This window comes from Bufo gargarizans, chromosome 4, assembly GCF_014858855.1.
Source record: "Bufo gargarizans isolate SCDJY-AF-19 chromosome 4, ASM1485885v1, whole genome shotgun sequence".
Taxonomy (NCBI): domain Eukaryota; kingdom Metazoa; phylum Chordata; class Amphibia; order Anura; family Bufonidae; genus Bufo; species Bufo gargarizans.
In genome coordinates, this window is record NC_058083.1 from 185,105,094 (window position 1) to 185,124,406 (window position 19,313).

Here is a 19,313-nt window from a genome sequence, read left to right on the forward strand (position 1 = left end):
AGGTACCTAGCTGAGCGCTCCACTTTGCGCTATGCACTGTTTGGTTACTTCTTCCACCTGATGGTCCTATCGAAGCCCTATATGGACTTTATATCCATGACCACACGGGTTTCTATATCACCATTTCTTGGGCTACTTTCACACTTGCGTTCAGAGCGGATCCGTCTGAGACGGATCCGCTCATATAATGCAGACGGTGGATCCGTTCAGAACGGATCCGTCTGCATTATATTGTAAAAAAAATTCTAAGTGTGAAAGTAGCCTGAACGGATCCGTCCAGACTTTTACATTGAAAGTCAATGGGGGACGGATCTGTTTGAAGATTGAGCCATATTGTGTCATCTTCAAACGGATCCGTCCCCATTGACTTACATTGTAAGTCTGGACGGATCCGCTTGCCTCCGCACGGCCAGGCGGACACCCGAACGCTGCAAGCAGCGTTCAGGTGTCCGCCTGCTGAGCGGAGCGGAGGCTGAACGCTGCCAGACTGATGCATTCTGAGCGGATCCGCGTCCACTCAGAATGCATTAGGGCTGGACGGAAGCGTTCGGGGCCGCTTGTGAGAGCCTTCAAACGGAGCTCACAAGCGAACTCCCGAACGCTAGTGTGAAAGTAGCCTTACATGTTTGTCTGTAGGGGCCCTTTTACCCTTAATACGATTAAAAGTGATATTTTACTTAGTTACTGCCCCCCCTTTAATAGTTTAATTCTCAATCTTGGAGCAGTGTTCAGGAAGGGCCTTAACCGCTCATTCTGTTTGACCTTCTTTATTGTCTTGATAAATGACCCCCACGCTGTATCTTTACCACTAATATTTTATTCATGCTGTTTTTTTCCCTATCTAGAAGGTGAGGCGAAATTGCCAAAAGACAAACAAAAAAAACACAGCAAGAGCTTACAGCATGCTGCATTTTTAAAAGAAGCACGATGGACACCTAATAAAATAAGATAATCCTTTTTATAGTCCCACCATGGGGAAATTCACAGTGTTAGAGCAGCGCAATGAATACAAAAACTCCAAAATAAAGGAATTACTGTGACAGTAGATTGCAGATAAAAAAAATAATGAACAAATAATGAATACAAATTCCAGAAGCAAAAAAAACGCTTGCGTGCCCTGCTTTTCATATTTCCCATAGTTTCAGCTAACGTCTGGAGCTAGTATTTTTGCCACAACAAATGTTGGTATAAAAAAAAATAAACTGCAAAAAAGTGCCAATAAAAAAACTACAAGTGAAAGCAGCCTTAGGCTACCTGCACACGTTGCAATTGTACCATTAAAGAGTAACTGCGGTTTCATATATTTTTTTTTTTTTATAATGTGTAGGGAACATTTTTGTACTATACTCTATTTAGGAAAAACTTTTATTTGTGGTAGAAAACTTAGGCTGAAATGTCCCTTAGCAGCGCTCTCGCAGCATTCCGCCCCACCCCAATTAAAGTTAATGGGGACGGAGCGGCAGTCCAGGGGCACAAGTGAACTTGCTGGAACAGCTTGCCAGAGTCCCCTGCCGCTAGTATCAAACTAGCCTAATTGAAGCTGTTTTTCGAGTCCTGTGTGACCCCCTCCACCCAGCATACGGTTTCTATGTAGACAGGTGGGGATGACACAGACCCAAATAATCGTCAATTAAATTTAGGAGCCAGTTAGACCATTGCAGGAGCCATCAAAAAACTTCCATAGACTGCAGTAGAAGCTAACCCAAAAACACGACACTTTGGGAGCAGGTTCCGAAGTGCATTAGATACCTGGCTCTTGGGTTACAAGTCTCTTTCCTTCATATTTTCTCAGAAATGTTGCTAGTGGATGCTTTCTTATACTTGAGTGATTGTGTGCTTCTTTCATACACGCTAACCCCTCGTCTATGTTCTTTGTAGGTTTTCTTCCAGCATGCTTCTCTTCGGCTTTCTATCACTGCTTGCTGTGCAGGCAGCAGTGCTGGGCTTGAGCGTCCATGATGACACCATCGCTGAATTCTCAGTAAAAGTCTACCATGAACTTAGAGCCACAAATGAAGATGAGAACATCTTATTCTCTTCTCTGAGCATTGCTATTGCAGTAGGAATGGTGGAATTAGGTGCTCGTGGAACCAGTCTTAAAGAGATTCGACATGCCCTGGGATACGACAAACTGAAGAATGGTATGTACACAATGGCGCATTATTTCACTGTACCTGACTGCATATGTGTAATGACATGTCAGACATTTTGCATAGTCTTTCTTCACCCTTGTTCAAGATAAAGAAAAAATATATAAATAAGACCAGTTACACATGAGATTTGATCGGATATAGACCAGCTAAGACTCGCGGTCAAATGGATTTTGCATGAGCCTTGGAGACCATGTTTTGTCATTAACTAGTGACTACCAACTTCCCTCTATTCACTCCATGTCAATTTTGCAGGATGCAATGGCTAGGAAGATAGCTAGAACTCCATTCACACCGTGTTTTTGCCTTTCAGATCAAGGCAAATGTTCTCTGACTGACTTGGTTTTCTTTGCAACAGAATTTTGTGGCAAAATTTTGTCCGTGTATGACTCCTTTTAAGCCGCACACCTTTCCCATGAAGGCATGTCCCTTTCCTGCTAAGCTATGCCCCATGGTGGACACAGTGCAGTGGATCATTCTTTTTGCTTTATAAATATGTCTAAAAATGAGATGTGCCAAATTGTGGTTAAAACGCTCCAAATACATAGTAACATAGTACATAAGGCCGAAAAAAGACATTTGTCCATCCAGTTCGGCCTGTCATCCTGCAAGTTGATCCAGAGGAAGGCAAAAAAACAACCTGTGAGGTAGAAGCCAATTTTCTCCACTTTAGGGGAATAAAAAATTCCTTCCCGACTCCAATCAGGCAATCGGAATAACTCCCTGGATCAACGACCCCTCTCTAGTAGCTATAGCCTGTAATATTATTACACTCCAGAAATACATCCAGGCCCCTCTTGAATTCCTTTATTGTACTCACCATCACCACCTCCTCAGGCAGAGAGTTCCATAGTCTCACTGCTCTTACCGTAAAGAATCCTCTTCTATGTTTGTGTACAAACCTTCTTTCCTCCAGACGCAGAGGATGTCCCCTCGTCACAGTCCTGGGAATGAATAGATGATGGGATAGATCTCTGTACTGCCCCCTGATATATTAATTAGATCTCCCCTCAGTTGTCTTTTTTCTAAAGTGAATAACCCTAATTTTGATAATCTTTCAGGGTACTGTAATTGCCCCATTCCAGGTATTACTTTGGTTGCCCTCCTCTGGACCTTCTCCAGCTCTGCTATGTCTGCCTTGTTTACAGGAGCCCAGAACTGTACACAGTACTCCATGTGTGGTCTGACTAGCGATTTGTAAAGTGGTAGGACTATGTTCTTATCACGGGAATCTATGCCCCTTCTGATGCAACCCATTATCTTATTGGCCTTGGCAGCAGCTGCCTGACACTGGTTTTTGCAGCTTAGTTTGCTGTTTATTAAAATTCCTAGATCCTTTTCCATGTCAGTGTTACCGAGTGTTTTACAATTTAGTATGTACGGGTGACTTGCATTTTTCCTTCCTTACTATGTGCATAACTTTACATATATCAGTGTTAAACCTCATCTGCCACTTATCTGCCCAAGCCTCCAATCTATCCAGATCTCTCTGTAGTAGTATACTGTCCTCTTCAGTGTAAATTACTTTACACAGTTTAGTGTCATCTGCGAAAATTGATACTTTACTATGCAAGCCAGAATTGAGGAGAAGCCACATAAACGTGGGCCAGTTTTTCAGACATTGTTCTCAGGCAAACCTCTTCATTGTGTTGGCGCCTAGTGGGTGGAGTCTTCATCAAGTGTGCTGCAAAGCCTTTCAGCGCATGTGCAGCGCAGTTGACATTGCTTAGACGGCGCAGGAGCAAAGACATCTGTGAGATGTGCCTGTGTGAGATTTTCAGCCGTTGCTTGATGACTTCCAGGTAGGAGGCGAAGAAGGGAGGAACAAGGCCCCAATTCAGATGGGACTGGCTGGGCTCCATTGTGAATAGGTGGGCTCTTTTATGCTTATTTGCAAATCATTATAAACAAGGTGTTCGGATGCAATAAAGAAGTAAAAAGGAAGACACAAGTACGTCTGGGATAGGGTGTATGTCAGCTAGAGGGCTCCAGGAACAGTTTATATGTGTATTGGTGGTGACAGACTCCCTGTAAGTACAATTTGTTGCGGCCCAGTAGCGGAAAAGTCCAAAGTTGTTTTTCCTGTGGAAAAGCTGGCAGACTTTACCCTCTTCAATTCGTGAAATACGCTGGGGAGAAGTGCAGCATAAGTTGACATGCTGCAGATTTCAAATGTGTTTTTGTACACAGCGCGTGGATGATATTTTTTAAAATCTCATTCACTTGGCTTGTACTTTACAACGTTGCGGGTTTACCGCATAAAAATCAGCGACGGCAATTCTGCAGCTATTTAGTGACTTGTGCACCTCCGTTTGTAATACTTGAGTTTAAAGTGGGCACGGCTCGGTGCTTGGCCGGGATTTAGGCTCGTTTCACATCTGCGGCATGGAGTTCCAGCCGCCTGATCTTGCTTAGACAAACCGCAGCATTTTTGCCGGAATGATTCCTCCAACAACACTGACCTAAAACATGACCGCACATGATAAATTCTCCCCATTGCAAGCTTTAGAGGACCATGGACTTCCAAAATTGTCTTGCAATCGGGTAACTGCAGCATAGTCTTCTTAAAGCCTTGACATCTGTAACGGTGGCATGATGGACTGGCTCAGTGCGGTTATCTCTCCCGGTAAAGCGGCCTTGCTTACTGTAAGTGTATGATGATATAGTTTTCTGTTCCTTGGATGCCATTCAATATGTGTTATCTCTAAAGGCTGCCGCTGGGGTTTAATTTACCAAGGTTGCCGTATCTGGTCTACTCAAACACATTCATTTATGTTTCTTTTTTTTTTTTTTTTTCTTTTTTTCCCCAAGGTGAAGAATTTTCTCTGTTAAAAGATCTTTCCAGCATGATGACAGCCCAAGAAAGACATTATGTGCTCAGCATCGCAAACTCCCTATATTTACAGAATGGATTTCACATCAGTGACAAATTCATCCAGCTAATGAAAAAATATTTCAAGGCAGAGGTAGAAAACGTAGACTTCAGTCAAGGTTCAACAGTGGCCGATCACATCAATGCGTGGGTGGAAAATCACACTAATAGTAAGTTATCCTCTCTTGAGTCTTTGGGGCTTTTGGCATTATCAGATGATTTAGGCCATTTTGTATTCAGTGGCTATTATTAGAGATTGTCCGGGTTCGCAGCTGAACCCGGACATATACATACTTTCACCCAGGCAGCCCCCCTGACTTGAGCAACGGAGCAGTTCATGCTCCGATGCTCTCCTTTGCCCTGCGCTAGATCGTTGTTTACAATCACACACTGCTGGGCGGAAGCTTCTGCCAGGCAGTGTGTTCGGTGACGTCACTGGCTGTGATGGGCGGGCTTTAGCGATGCCCTAGCTATTTTACTGGCTAGGGCAGCGCTAAAGCCCGCCCATCAGTGCTGGTGACGTCACCGGGCTTCATGGCAGCCCCATGGAGAGCCCGGTACGTCACTGGATCTCCTAAAAATGCCTTTTCCCTGCGCGATTTAGCGCAGGGCAAAGGAGAGCATCGGAGCATGAACTGCTCCGATGCTCAAGTCAGGGGGGCTGCCGGGGTAAAAATGTTGGTTTGTCCAGGTTCAGCTCTGAACCCAGACAACCCCTTTAACTTGAAGTGGTATGTTGCTTTTTTGCAGACTATAGCGGTTATTCACTTGGTTGCAAGTCTTTGTATTGACTTTTTGTGGCACCTATAATGCCTAGGTCAACTTATGCATAATAACCAATGGCTGCTATTTGCAATGGACCTAACCTCTCTTAAAGGGGTTTAAAAAAAGAAATAACACACTTCTCCTCGATCCACAGGGTAGGAGATCAGTGTCTGATGACATGGAGCAGTAGTATGCATACATGATCACCACTTTAAATATCTATGGGACAGATAGAGCTGTGTCTCCAGAGGTCCCTTAGAAGTAAATGGAGCAGTGGTCATGTGTGCCCCATTCAAATGGGGACTCATGGGACCTCTGACCTCATAGACCCCAGCAATCGGACCCTCAGTGATCAGACACTTATCCCCTATCCTGTGGATAAGGGATATGTGTTCTTTGGGAAAGAGGAGCCATCCGCTCTCCTAAAATTTATATTTTAGTAAATATATGTATTTTGTAATTTAATAATTCTGTAACATCTTTTATTACAATTCTGTGGTGTCGTTCTCAGTTATTCTTCCTAGAAGTTCATGAATATATGGACACCTGAGTGTTATCAGTTGGAGGTTTATCCCTGGATACTGAGGCACTGCTAGCAATGAGTCAACAGTGTCAGAATATGTAGGGACACAGCTCTTTTATAAGAGGACTGGCACCACCCAGTTGTCAGTGTATTCATAGGTGGAATAACAGAGGAATGGCACAATCAGTTCAATAAAAGATGCTCCACGTTCTTTTGTATGGAGAATGCCCTAGAATTTTTTTAATTTTTTTTATTGAGAATACAACTATCTGCTAAATAAAAATATATGAAAAGAGTGGTGATAGGTCCTTGTTAAACTGGAGCCTCCCATTTAGGTGATCAGGTCTTCTAATGTGTTTTGGGAGTGTCATTCATGTTTCCTGACAGCTGTCAGGGTAAGAAAGATCGAGCAGGTTTGATTTCAACTAGCTTGATCCTTTGTTCCGGTGGGCGATAAGCAGCCAGGCACCTGTGGTAGCAGCTTGTTTCCCTCTCCACATTGAAGTATACAGTGCATTTGGAAAGTCTTTAAACCCTTTCATATTCTGTTATGTTGTGGCCTTGTGCTAAAACAAAAAAAATAACCATATTAAAACATTGGGGAGAGTGTATCAAACTGGTGTAAAGTAGAACTGGCTTAGTTGCCCACAGCAACCAATCAGATTCCACCTTTTCATTTTTCACAGCACCATTGAAAAATGAAATGTAGAATCTGTTTGATAAATCTCCCTCGATGTACGAAAATTTTGCAAATTTACTAAAAATGAAAAACTAAAATCTTGAATTAGCATAAGTATTCACATCCTTAATGCCTCATCCACACGTCAGTGTTTTGAGCGAAAATATTGACAAGTGAATGAGGCTTTACTCTCAGAACTTAGTTAAAGCACCTTTTAGCTGTGATTGCAGCCTCCAGTCTTCTTGGGTATGATATTACAGGGTTTGCAGACCTGGATTTGGGGATTTTCTGCCATTCTTCTCTACAGATCCTCTCAAGCTCTGTCAGGTTAGATGGGGACCATCGATGGACAGCTATTTTCAGGTTTCTCAAGAGATGTTTGATTGAGTTCAAGTCAGGGCTCTGGCTGGGTTACTCAAAGACATTCATAGAGTTGTCCCTAAGCCACTCATGTGTTGTCTTGGCTGTGTGCTTAGAGTCATGGTCTTGTTGGAAGATAAAGCTTAGGCCCATTCTGAGGTCCAAAGCACTCTGGATCAGGTTTTCCCCTATGCCCATGACGGCACCCTTGAGAGACCGCCTCCATCCAGGACAGGAAACGGGAACTTTCGTGGAGAGCTCTTAAGGAGGGGCTCTGCCCCTGTAGCACCAGTTTCCTGTCCTATGGATATGACCTATAGTGGAGAGCTAAAGATTAGGCTGCAGGAACCCTGCATGTGTTTCAGGTTAAGGGGTTACCTGGTGCGGCGTAAGACTCCACTAGGAGCCGCCTGCTAAGTCTGGGTCTTGGACTGTTTTGTACTGGAAGGTAATGCCGGCACGCTGGACCCTCCTGGCGGTGTTTTGGGAGGTGCGGAGGTGCGGGGCCTAGTCTTTCTTCCTCCTGGCCTCTAGTAGCTTACAGAGGGGGTGGGTGTTGAGCTTTTATGAGCGCGCTCCATGCGTGAACTGGAAGTTGCGTGATGCAACTTCCAGTATTTGGAACGCATGTGGTTCCGGTGACCAGCGTTCCGGAAATGAGGGAGAAACATCCCTCTTCCATAAGGGGCCACATGGGGATGCTGGCAGGGACCCAACCTGTGGTTTTTAAATCTTATCAGCACGCGGTCCGAAGGATCCCAGCCAGCCTTCAGGCATCCGTTGATGTGCCTATGGACAACACTCTATCCTTATCTGGAAGTATAGAGGAGGAGAGCAGTCGGCGCACTAATCTCCAGGAGGGTCATGATGGCAGACCTCTATTTCTGGTGGGGTAAGGGAGTCAATCCCACCTTTAATTCCTCCCTTAGTATCTAATGGGGCTTATTCTCTTATTTTATTTTAGAATACCAGAGGTCCCTAGGAAAGCCACCGCTAAAATTAAAGGAAGAGAGTGTGCTTTATGCAAGAAAAAACTCGCTCCTTCCTGGGCTAAATTCTTATGTCAGCATTGCGTTAACAAGGTGGTAGAGGAGGAATCCCCGTCACTACTTCAGAATATCAATCAAAGACTTTGTTAAATCTGAAGTTCCTGATTCTATCAAAATGTTTAAAAACTGCCTCCCTTCCTCAACTGCAGGCAAGCAAGGTCACTCTAATGTCATATCTGATATCGAATCTTCCGACGCGAATGAGCAAAGAGAAATCATAGATAACTCAAGTTCTTCCTCAGATGAAGAATCCACTGGTAGACCTTTATTTTCCCCTAAGGACACGGATTCTCTTCTCAAAGCTATTAGAGCCACGATGAAGGTGGATGAATCTAGAGAACAGAAAGAAATCCATTAAATATATAATGTTTGGTGATCTGGGTCACAGAAAATCTAGAGCTTTTCCGTTAAATGGAAATATAAAGTATTTAATTCAGAAAGAGAGGAAAAAACCTGACAAGAAGTTTTTTACTCCTAAAAACTTAAGAGACAATATCCTTTTGATGAGGGTGAGTCCTTATGTTGGGTTAGGCCTCCTAAACTGGATACTCCTATTGCAAAAATTTCTAAAAGATCTGCTTTGCCTTTTGAAGACCTTGGCACTTTTAAAAAGACCCGATGCATAGACGGGCAGAGCTCTACCTTAAAGTATGGGAGGCCTTTAGGCCTTTAAGCCTAATATAGCCACTACCTCTACTGCCAGGTCCTTAAAATTATGGCTACAGGAATTAGAATCCCATATCCAAAATAAAACCTCCAGAGACCAGCTCCTAGTGGTGTTTCCCACCATTTTTAAAGCAGTGGACTTTATTTAGGATGCCTCGGCTGACGCATTAAGATTAAATGCAAGATCCGTGGCTCTCTCCAACTTGGAGAGCAATTTGGCTTAAGGGGTGGTCCGGTGACACAGGTTCAAAGAATAAGCTTTGCTCTATCCAGGGCCAGGGAGTTTTTTTCTTTTTGGGTCAGTTTTGGATGACCTTTTAGAGAAGGCCTCTGATAATAAGAAAAGTTTTCCCGTTTCCAACCCCTCTAGGAAGCAGCAGTTTTTTCTTAGAAACCGGAGAGTCTTCAACAAAACAGATAGAAAGCAAAATAATTGGAGAGAAAACAGAGGTAGAAGGGATATAAAGGTTTCTTCTTTAATACCCAGTCCACTTCAGGCCCCAAGTCTGGTCAGCAATGACAGTTACTGTCCCATGGGGGGAAGATCTCCTCTTCTTCTTTTTTTTTTTTTTTTTTTTCTCGGGCTTGGGGAAAAAAATCTCGGCAAGCCCCTGGATAAATGGTATCATCAAAAGATGTTTTCGTCTAGAGTTTATCTCTCCCCCACTGGAAAGGCTAAAAGTTACACATTTAGCTAAAAAATCAGTGAAAAACTTAGCACTAAAATAAGTTTTTCTCTCTTTTTAAAGAAAAATGGATTAATTCCCGTTCCAGACTCAGAGAAAGGTGGGGGGTTTTATTTGTCTCTTTTTCTTGTACCCAAACTAGACGGTTTATTCAGAATGATTATAAACTTGAGAGACTTAAATCGGTACCTCAAATACAAAAAGTTCAAAATGGAATCCGTACAGTCTGCTATAAAACATCTTTTCAAAGACTGTGTAATGGCCACCATAGACATAAAGGATGCCTACTATCACATCCCAGTTCATGTCGATTTTCAAAAATACCTCAGAGTAGTGGTGTCTATGGAAGGACGGGTTCATTATTTAAAATACAGAGCACTTCCATTTGGAATATCCCAGGCCCCGAGGCTTTTTACTAAATTAATGCCAGAGGTTATGGTCCACATTAGTGAAAAGGACATTCTCGTTATTCCTTACTGGGGAGAAATGGGAGACCCCTAGAGCTAAATTTCAAGTGTCATAGCAAAGGGTTTGAATACAAAATTTTAGTTTTTCCTTTTTTAATTTCTAAAATTCTGTTTTTTAATTTTTAATTTTTATTAAAGGGCTTCTACCACCAGAATTACTGTTATGTAGCTGACTGACATTAGCGATGCGCTAATGTCAGCACTATATAACAGTATGTTTGTCCCTGCAGCCGTTTTTGTAAAATAAGGACTTTTATAATATGCTAATGAGCCTCTAGGTGCTATGTGGGCGTAAAATCAGCACCTAGAGGCTACATCTAATCGCACTTTATCCCGCCCAGGTCCCCCGTTCTGCCCGCCCCGCTCCTCTTGATTGATGTCACTGTTCGCTGCATCGTTGACGAAATCCCGCACCTGCGCCGTTCACTTCTGTCTTCGGCGCAGTGAGTGAAGGCCGCTCTCCTGATGCCGGCTTCCTCACTGACATAGTCGGCGCAGTGAGGAATCCGGCACCAGAAGCGCATCATTCACTCACTGTGCCTGCGCCGAATGCAGAAGTGAACGGCGCAGGCGCGGGATTTCGTCTGCGATGCAGGGAACAGTGACATCAATCAAGAGGAGGGGGGGCGGGCAGAACAGGGGACCTGGGCGGGATAAAGCGTGAGTGGACGGAGCCTCTAGGTGCTGGTTGTACGCCCACATAGCACCTAGGGGTTCATTAGCATATTATAAAAGTCCTTATTTTACAAAAACGGCTGCAGGGACAAATGTTAGAAACATACTGTTATGTAGTGCTGACAGAGCATGGCTAATGTCAGTCAGCTACATAACAGTATTTCTGGTGGTAGAAGCCCTTTAAGGCTAGTTTCACACTAGCGTTCGTCGGTCCGCTCGTGAGCTCCGTTTGAAGGAGCTCACGAGCGGACCCGAACGCCTCCGTCCAGCCCTGATGCAGTCTGAATGGAGCGGATCCGCTCAGACTGCATCAGTCTGGCGGCGTTCAGCCTCCGCTCCGCTCGCCTCCGCACGGACAGGCGGACAGCTGAACGCTGCTTGCAGCGTTCAGCTGTCCGCCTGGCCGTGCGGAGGCGAGCGGATCCGTTCAGACTTACAGTGTAAGTCAATGGGAACTGATCCGCTTGAAGAGGTCACCATATGGCTCAATCTTCAAGCGGATCCGTCCCCCATTGACTTTACATTGAAAGTCTGAACGGATCCGCTCAGGCATCTTGCGCACTTAGAACATTTTCTAAGTTATTAATGCAGACGGATCCGTACTGAACGGAGCCTCCGTCTGCATTAATATGATCGGATCCGTTCAGAACGGATCCGATCAAGCGCTAGTGTGAAAGTAGCCTAAGGGTGATCGAGTGCAGGTTGATGAGGGATTATTTTTTTTTGTTTGTTTTAGCACAAAGCCGCAAGGTCTGAAGACTTTCTGAATGCACAGTACATGCATGCAGTACATACAGTGTAGACTAGAGACATTTTTGTCAACCCAAAGTCCTCATATCCTTACACCATAATTGTAGTCTTGTGTTAGGAGAAGTAAGCCTTTTTATTATTTCTGTATTACATAACTGCTACTCTCCTGAGACATTTTATTTCTGGATCAATGACATTATCAGCAGAAGCTTCCAGGCCACAAACAGCCTTTTAGCTATAATGAAGGATTGAGCCGTGCCTGCAAGACGGGATTACCATGCCTTCAGCCACATTGGTCACATAGATAAGGCTGTGGTTGGGGAGCTGGTTAACACTTTCCTCCATCAGCCTGATAGAATTGTCTTTTAAATTCCTCAGCAGAAGAGGTTCTAGACACATTGAAGAATTTATTCATTGACCTGCATCTCCATCTCACAAACTAGGAAATCTGCTAAGCTACACGTCCTATAACAGGGGGAAAGAGTTTCAAATAACTTGCCTGCTCAGGAGAGTCTTGGTGAAGCAATATTGAATCAACATGTCTTGTGGTCTAATTGTCATGTTATTGGGCTAGATAATTATATAACAGAGGCAGAATGCATGTAGTCCTTTTAGAAAGCTGGGCGAGGAGGCAAAGCATTACTCGAAATGGGTGGTTACGTAACCCTATTTCGTAGGCCTAGTTTTTTAATTCAATATTTTTCCAAGCTGTGCCTTGTAGAAACATGGCTAAGAAAAGTGGGATGTTTTTTCATCTAGTATTGGCTGAGAAGGTGAAAGCTTAAGATACCGACTGTCTTGGACCACTGCAGTGGTGGGAGGTTGAAGAGATGGAGATTGAGATTTAAAAAATGAAAAGATACAGACCAATCCCTCTAAAGGGGTTGTTTATTCATTTCCAGACTTTTGAGCCTGGTGAGATCCACGTTGGTGATCATAATTATCTGATCCTCGGCAATGGGTTCCCAGCTTGCTTGCTCCCTGGCCTCCTCTGCTTGTCTCGGATCCCCCCCATGTAAACCTCCGGTTTGACGCCACTGTAGCCAATCATTGGCTGCATCTGTGATCTGCACCCCTTGCATCACATGACCATTTGACATGAGGCAAGGTAGCAGTGGCCAGTGATTGGCTGCAACAATGTCAAACAGGAAGTTTACTTGGAGGGACCAGAGATAAGCAGCAAATGTGGAGAGCGAACGAGCCAGGCCCCAGAACCAGGAATCGGGTCAGTCTGATCACCAACACGGGTCCCGCCAGTCTGATGCGTCTGGAAATGAGTGACCCCTTTAAGTGGATTTTTTGATTTGCCTGGTTTCCAATGGAGCCAAAGCAATTTTGAAATCTGATCGTGACTCAGGATAAGGAGATAACATTTGTCCTTTTTTTTTTTTTTTTTTTATAAAACCTATTTTTTTATTTTATTTTTTTATATTGTTGCGATATGGTACCGGGTCAAAGAAACAGAGGATAGTAAAGAGGTAAAAGTGGAATTTCCCTTTAAAAAAAATGTTTTCAATTCTCGCCAAAATGTGCGCGTTCAGCAAGATGTAAAATAAAATGATTACAATACCAGCAAAGAAAATCTAGAAAGAGAAGCAGCAGGTAGATCATACATCTGCTGTAACCACGTGCTCACATTGGTTTCTTTCTGCAGATCGTATTCAGAATCTGTTCTCGTCTGAAGACTTCACGGAATTAACAAAGCTGGCTCTGGTCAATGCCATCTACTTTAAGGGGAGCTGGAAATCACAGTTCAGACCGGAAAACACCAGAACCTTTTCCTTTACAAAGGATGATGAGAGTGAAGTGCAGATCCCAATGATGTATCAGAAAGGCGACTTTTACTATGGTAAGGAAAATGTGTCCGTCTCTGTCCTGGCATCTATCCCCTGTAATACTTACAATCTTGTTTTATAGCAAATGTCCTTTCTTTGTGAGCAGAACATGGATTTCTATGCTGCCCAGTGTGATGGTTTATGTCATCACTAATGGTGAAGATTTGTGTCAATGGTCATACTACTATGAAACCTTTACAGCAAATTTTCACTTTTTAAAGGGGTTCCCCTACCAAAACAAACTTGGGGTCATGAAACCCATTTTGTATAACTCTTGATTTACCTGCAATGTCTATATCGCAAGATCCAAACTCTAAACAAAAGGGGTTGTCCACTGTCCACACAGCGCTGCTGCCAATGTCAGGACGGTCACTGAGGTCTTCTCTCTTCCATTCCAGTGAGAGACACTAAACACGTCGCTGTTTCCATGGGGTAGTGATGGAATCCAGCCACCACTTTTGGCACAGTCATCTACTGAACTATAGACCTTTTCGTAGGAGTGCATTCACCCGGACCTGGGGCTGGGTTCCGTCACCACCCACTGACCCATGCAAATCTGCTCAGAATCTCTCCCTGGACCGGAAGAGAGAAATGCTCAGGGATCCTATCCTTGGAACATGTGCCCAATAAAAAAAAATAATACCTTTCCGCAGTCCCACTGTTCTTGTGCCACAACCTGACCCAAAGTGGCTTGGTCCAGTGACAGCTGCAGCAAATCACTGGCCACAGCGGTCAGATGCGCTAGAACAGCACGTCACTAGCAGTGACGTGCCCTTCTTGCATATGTGTTTGGCCACAACAGTCATGGGACCAAGCCACTTCCTATCCGGCAGGGACTTGCAGTGGCCAGGAATGGGGCCATGGCATGGGAATGGCAGAACTGTAGAAAATAATTAATTTTATTTTTATTTTTAAATAGATTTTCGTCTCCTTGCAGCCAAAAACACTGTTTTCCAAAAAACAATGTGCAAACTCATATAGTGATGCACTGAAATAGTTAGCAGATAATATTTGACCTTTTTAACATAACAGAATGCTGTTTACTTCTTCCCTGCATGCATTTTGAACTTGGTGACTAAGCATATATTTTTTTTTTTCTTTTTTTTTTTTATTATCGTCCCCTTCAAAGAGTTATAACTTTTATCTTTCTATCGATGCAGCGGTATAAGGGCTTGTTTTTGATGTTGTAATTTTTGACGGCACCATTTTGGGGTACACAACTTGCCTATTAACTTTTATTAACTCGTTCTGGAGCGGGAGTGGATGGGCTAAAATGGCAATAACCACAGAGTTATTATCTTGGGCTACTTTCACACTGACTGCAGCAAGCTGTAGTTTTTGCCTGGCCAGCACCATTATAGTGAATGGAGCAGGAGAGGACTTCTGGCGGCACGGTGGGCTAGCGTTGGCACAGATCCAGGGGAACAGCCTGTTGGGACCCTGCTGCCCCAAGTGTGAAAGTAGCCTTATAAATTTTATGGCGTTTATTTTTCAGCATAAAGAACATAATTATTTTTTTATCTGGAATAGTATTATTCCAGCGATGCCAAATATAAATGCGTGTGTGTATATGTATATGTGTGTGTGTGTGTGTGTGTATATATATATATATATATATATATATATATATATATATATATATATATATATATATATATATTAATATAATAATTTTTTTTTTATTATTTTTTTCTTTACTTTTGCAGCATAAACTACCGGTATATATATTTTTTTCTTTTGCATTGCCGCCTCCCAAAACCCATAACTTTTTTTTTTTTTTTTGTTTCTACATCGAGCTGTGTAAAGGCTTGATTTTTGCAGGATGACTTTTCATTTCATTTGTATCATTTTGTGATGGATAACACTTTTTTTAATCACTTTATTATTTTTTGGGTGGCCAATAAGCAAAAAACAGCAATTCTGTTTTTTTTTTTTTTTTTTACCGCAATACAGAATAATTTACATAATAATTGTGTAGTGTGGGTTGTTAGGCACATGGCGATGCCAAATTTTAGGAGGAAATTTAATTTTTTCCAATAGGGGAAAAAGGTGACATTTTTATTTTATTTTTGTTTCATAAAACGTTTTTTTTTTTTTTTCTTAAACCATTTCATAATCGCACAGGCAGACTATAATATGCAATCTTTTGATCCATTCTATTATTCTCTGTATTGCTTGTGCACTGCAGATAATTATACTGTCAGTGGTATACTGACATTCACTAGCTGGCTGTGCTAGATAGGCCTACTAAAATACACTGCAGGCGGGCCTGGGGCTTTCGTTAGGTCCTAGGCTGCCATTCACAGACCTAAACACCCCAGTCTCATTCGTGGGGTGCTGATGGGAGACTGACCTTAAAATAGGAGTCCAGCTCTCACATGAGAGCCGAGTCCTCACTCTCTGCTGCACTGGAGCCTTGTGCAGCATCCTAGAATAAACCCCATGAATGATTACTGTAAAAACATGCCTCGGAAGTTATTAAAGAGTTAAGGGTGAACATTTACTTTAAAGGGATTGTTTGCATTATAAGAAGGGCGTTCAAACAATTAGCTAATTATGGAGCGTACTGATGCTGGGAACTTTAGCTTTAATCTTTAGGGCAATCCTTTGCAGGTGAAATGGAGCATCATATGGATCCCATTGAAATCGGTGTAATGTACAGTACATATATGCTCAGTCCTCTGGTGGGAGAGTTGATATCTTTCACCTTGCTTCAGTCTGGTTTATAGTGTAGGTGAGGGTCGTGAAATGAGGACTATTCTCTGTTAACTACGAATTATCTAGTAGGGTGTTTGACGAAAACCCCTTTTTAAACCTGGATTTAAGATTTGGCAGAGTGGTCACCCCAAATGTCTGTAACCACAAATATTTTTGTAATTGTATTTTAATATAGTTGATATTAGTCTATTTACTGAAGTGGATGACTGGATCTTGCTGGGCGCAGCCCCTATTGGCTGTGGTGAAGTATCTGACTTGTGTTTCTACACTAAGTAACTTAGTATTTCGGATATGCTCAGTCTTGATTAGCTACTGAAACGCGCTTCACATTTCCTGTGCACATTTTACAGACACAGCTGCTGTTTCTGATACCCAGTTCACTTCCTGATGGCATAGAGAGAGCGTATAACCACTGGCTGCTTAGAAAATATGATTAGAAACGTTGTATTCTTTGGTCACAAACCAGCTGTTTCTAAGATATCATTTCCACTACATTTCTACCAGAGATGTAAAGCAATATTGTATCTTGAAATGGCACACAAGTTAAGGGTCCATTCACACGTCCGTTGTTTCTTTCCTGATCTGTTCCGTTTTTTGCTGACCAGATCTGTACCCATTCATTTTCAATGGGTCCTGAAAAAAAATCTGACATTGTGCTATCCGTTTTTTTTCAGGACCCATTGAAAATGAATGGGTACAGATCTGGTCCAGATCTGTTCCGCAAAAAACGGAACAGATAAGGAAAGAAACAACGGACGTGTGAATGGACCCTAAATCTCATGGGACTGCATTGTCATGTCTTGTTTAAAAGTAGGTCTGTTAGCAGTTTTGACTGTTCTAAACTGCTGACCGCACTTGGCAGGGACTGGGGAGAGCAAGACAAATATGCATTTTGTGTGCGAAGTATGAGGTTTTATTCTGTCACATTCTTCTCCTGCAAGTGTCAAATTTAGATCTTCCATGTGAATTGCTCCCTGCTCAGAGCTGTGAAGCTGCACAAAGTGTTGTAGAGCGCACTGTACATGCAGTCACCCTCCATTCATTTAATTTTCTATGGGCCACTGAAAATAGCTGAGCACTGGCTTGGCTATTTCCGTCAGGCCCATAGAAGTGAATGGGAGCGGTGGCCGGTCATGCACGGTGCGCTCCCATTCACTTCTATGTGGAGAGCGCTTGGTGGTGACCAGACCGGAGTCCTCCAGCCACCAATTTGCGGCGCTCCGTTCCCAGTGGTGGGACCCGCACCTATAAAACAATGGGGCATATCCTAGCGATGTGCCCCCATTGTCTGAGATGAGACAACCCCTTTAATGATTGGTGAGGTTCTAACCCCGGGGAACCCCACCAATTCTGAGAGTGAAGGGGGTGCAGCATCTTATAGATGCCGTCACAAGTTCCTTTATAGCACTTTAATATAATTTTCGTGTTTTGTACATTTACAGGAGAGTTTACTGATGGATCTAATGAGGCTGGTGGAGTCTATCAAGTCCTCGAGATACCATATGAAGGTGATGAGCTCAGTCTTATGCTCCTCTTGTCCAGACAAGAAGTTCCTTTGGCAACACTTGAGCCTCTGGTCAAGGCTTCACTGATTGATGAGTGGGCTAATTCTGTCAAAAAGCAAAAAGTTGAAGTTTATCTGCCAAGGTAGGACAGCATAATGATATTGTACATGTTCAATATATACTGCTGTAATGTAAATGCAACTTTCTATCAGGGCTGGCATCAGCATCCCCATGCCCCTTAACCATACTTCAGCATCCCAGGGTTCCCATGAATGTTGGTCCGCAGCTTCCCCCTCCCTTACCCACGAGACAAACACAACACAACAACCTCAGGAAGTTGTGGCAGAGTATAAAGAGCCAGTAGCATCCTCTTGGAGTCAAGCATGCCCATAAGACTCTGTTACTAAGGTCCCACACAGACCTGGAGACAACCAGGCTGATTATAAAGATGGCCACCAGGTCTATACATTTATAAAAAGATACTTTGCTAGAATAGAAACAAAATATGGCCACTCTATGAAATTAGACCCTAATATTCTCCATAATATGGGTTCTCTCACAATATTTATAAGCTAGAAATTAGTCTACTCGTATAATGCAGGGCAAACATTGGAAGATAAGAGCGGAATGGATTACAGCATGACAGGAGACTAGCTTCCCATGGTTATATTTTCTCTCTAGTGTTCAGAATGCATATAGGTTTTATCAGGTCAGACAGATGCTAGATATCCTCCTGTGTTATATCATTCTAAGATCTTTTAACTTGGAGCCATAGTTCAGCCAAAGTAGTTGTAGGCTTCTGTTGTGTAGTACAGGCATTGTGTGGGCAGGCAATATCTTATTGGAACCCTAAGTCTCCTAACTGAGCCAAAAAAGGCAGTATGGCTGTTTCCACAACGTCCTGGACATACAGCAGGCTGCTTTACGTTCCTTCCATGAAGAAGAGAAACAGTCAATGTTCCTTTTTCCAGACCGGGAACAGTCAAGGTAGCTAATGGTACCTCACACCATGACTTCTTGGTGTGGGATGTCATTAGATACCAGGAACATTGACCAGACTTCAGCATATCCAGAATGTGGTGGAACCAGTCCCAGTCCCCTCCCCCATTAAGGCCTCTTTCACACTTGCGTTGTCCGGATCCGGCGTGTACTCCACTTGCCGGAATTACACGCCGGATCCGGAAAAACGCAAGTGTACTGAAAGCATTTGAAGACGGATCCGTCTTCAAAATGCTTTCAGTGTTACTATGGCACCCAGGACGCTATTAAAGTCCTGGTTGCCATAGTAGTAGTAGTATGGAGCGGGGGAGCGGCATACTTACAGTCCGTGTGGCTCCCGGGGCGCTCCAGAGTGACGTCAGAGCACCCCATGCGCATGGATCATGTGATCCATGCGATCACGTCCTCCATGCGCCTGGGGCGCCCTGACGTCACTCTGGAGCGCCCCGGGAGCCGCACGGATGGTAAGTATGCTGCTCCCCGCTCCCCACTACACTTTACCATGGCTGCCAGGACTTTAGCGTCCCGGCAGCCATGGTAACCATTGAGAAAAAGCTAAACGTCGCATCCGGCAATGCGCCGAAACAACGTTTAGCTTAAGGCCGGATCCGGAT

At 43.4% G+C, this 19,313-nt stretch overlaps 1 protein-coding gene across 1 annotated transcript in view; it reads left to right on the forward strand.

Moving 5' to 3' along the window:
• SERPINI1 (serpin family I member 1) overlaps window positions 1-19,313 on the forward strand; it is a 68,091-nt gene that overhangs the window by 13,091 nt on the left and 35,687 nt on the right. The window contains exons 2-5 of the mRNA XM_044290154.1: window positions 1,879-2,141; window positions 4,962-5,192; window positions 13,297-13,491; window positions 17,638-17,842. Coding sequence (XP_044146089.1) covers window positions 1,892-2,141; window positions 4,962-5,192; window positions 13,297-13,491; window positions 17,638-17,842 — 881 coding nt within the window. The 5' untranslated portion in view covers window positions 1,879-1,891. The remainder of the gene's footprint in view (window positions 1-1,878; window positions 2,142-4,961; window positions 5,193-13,296; window positions 13,492-17,637; window positions 17,843-19,313) is intronic.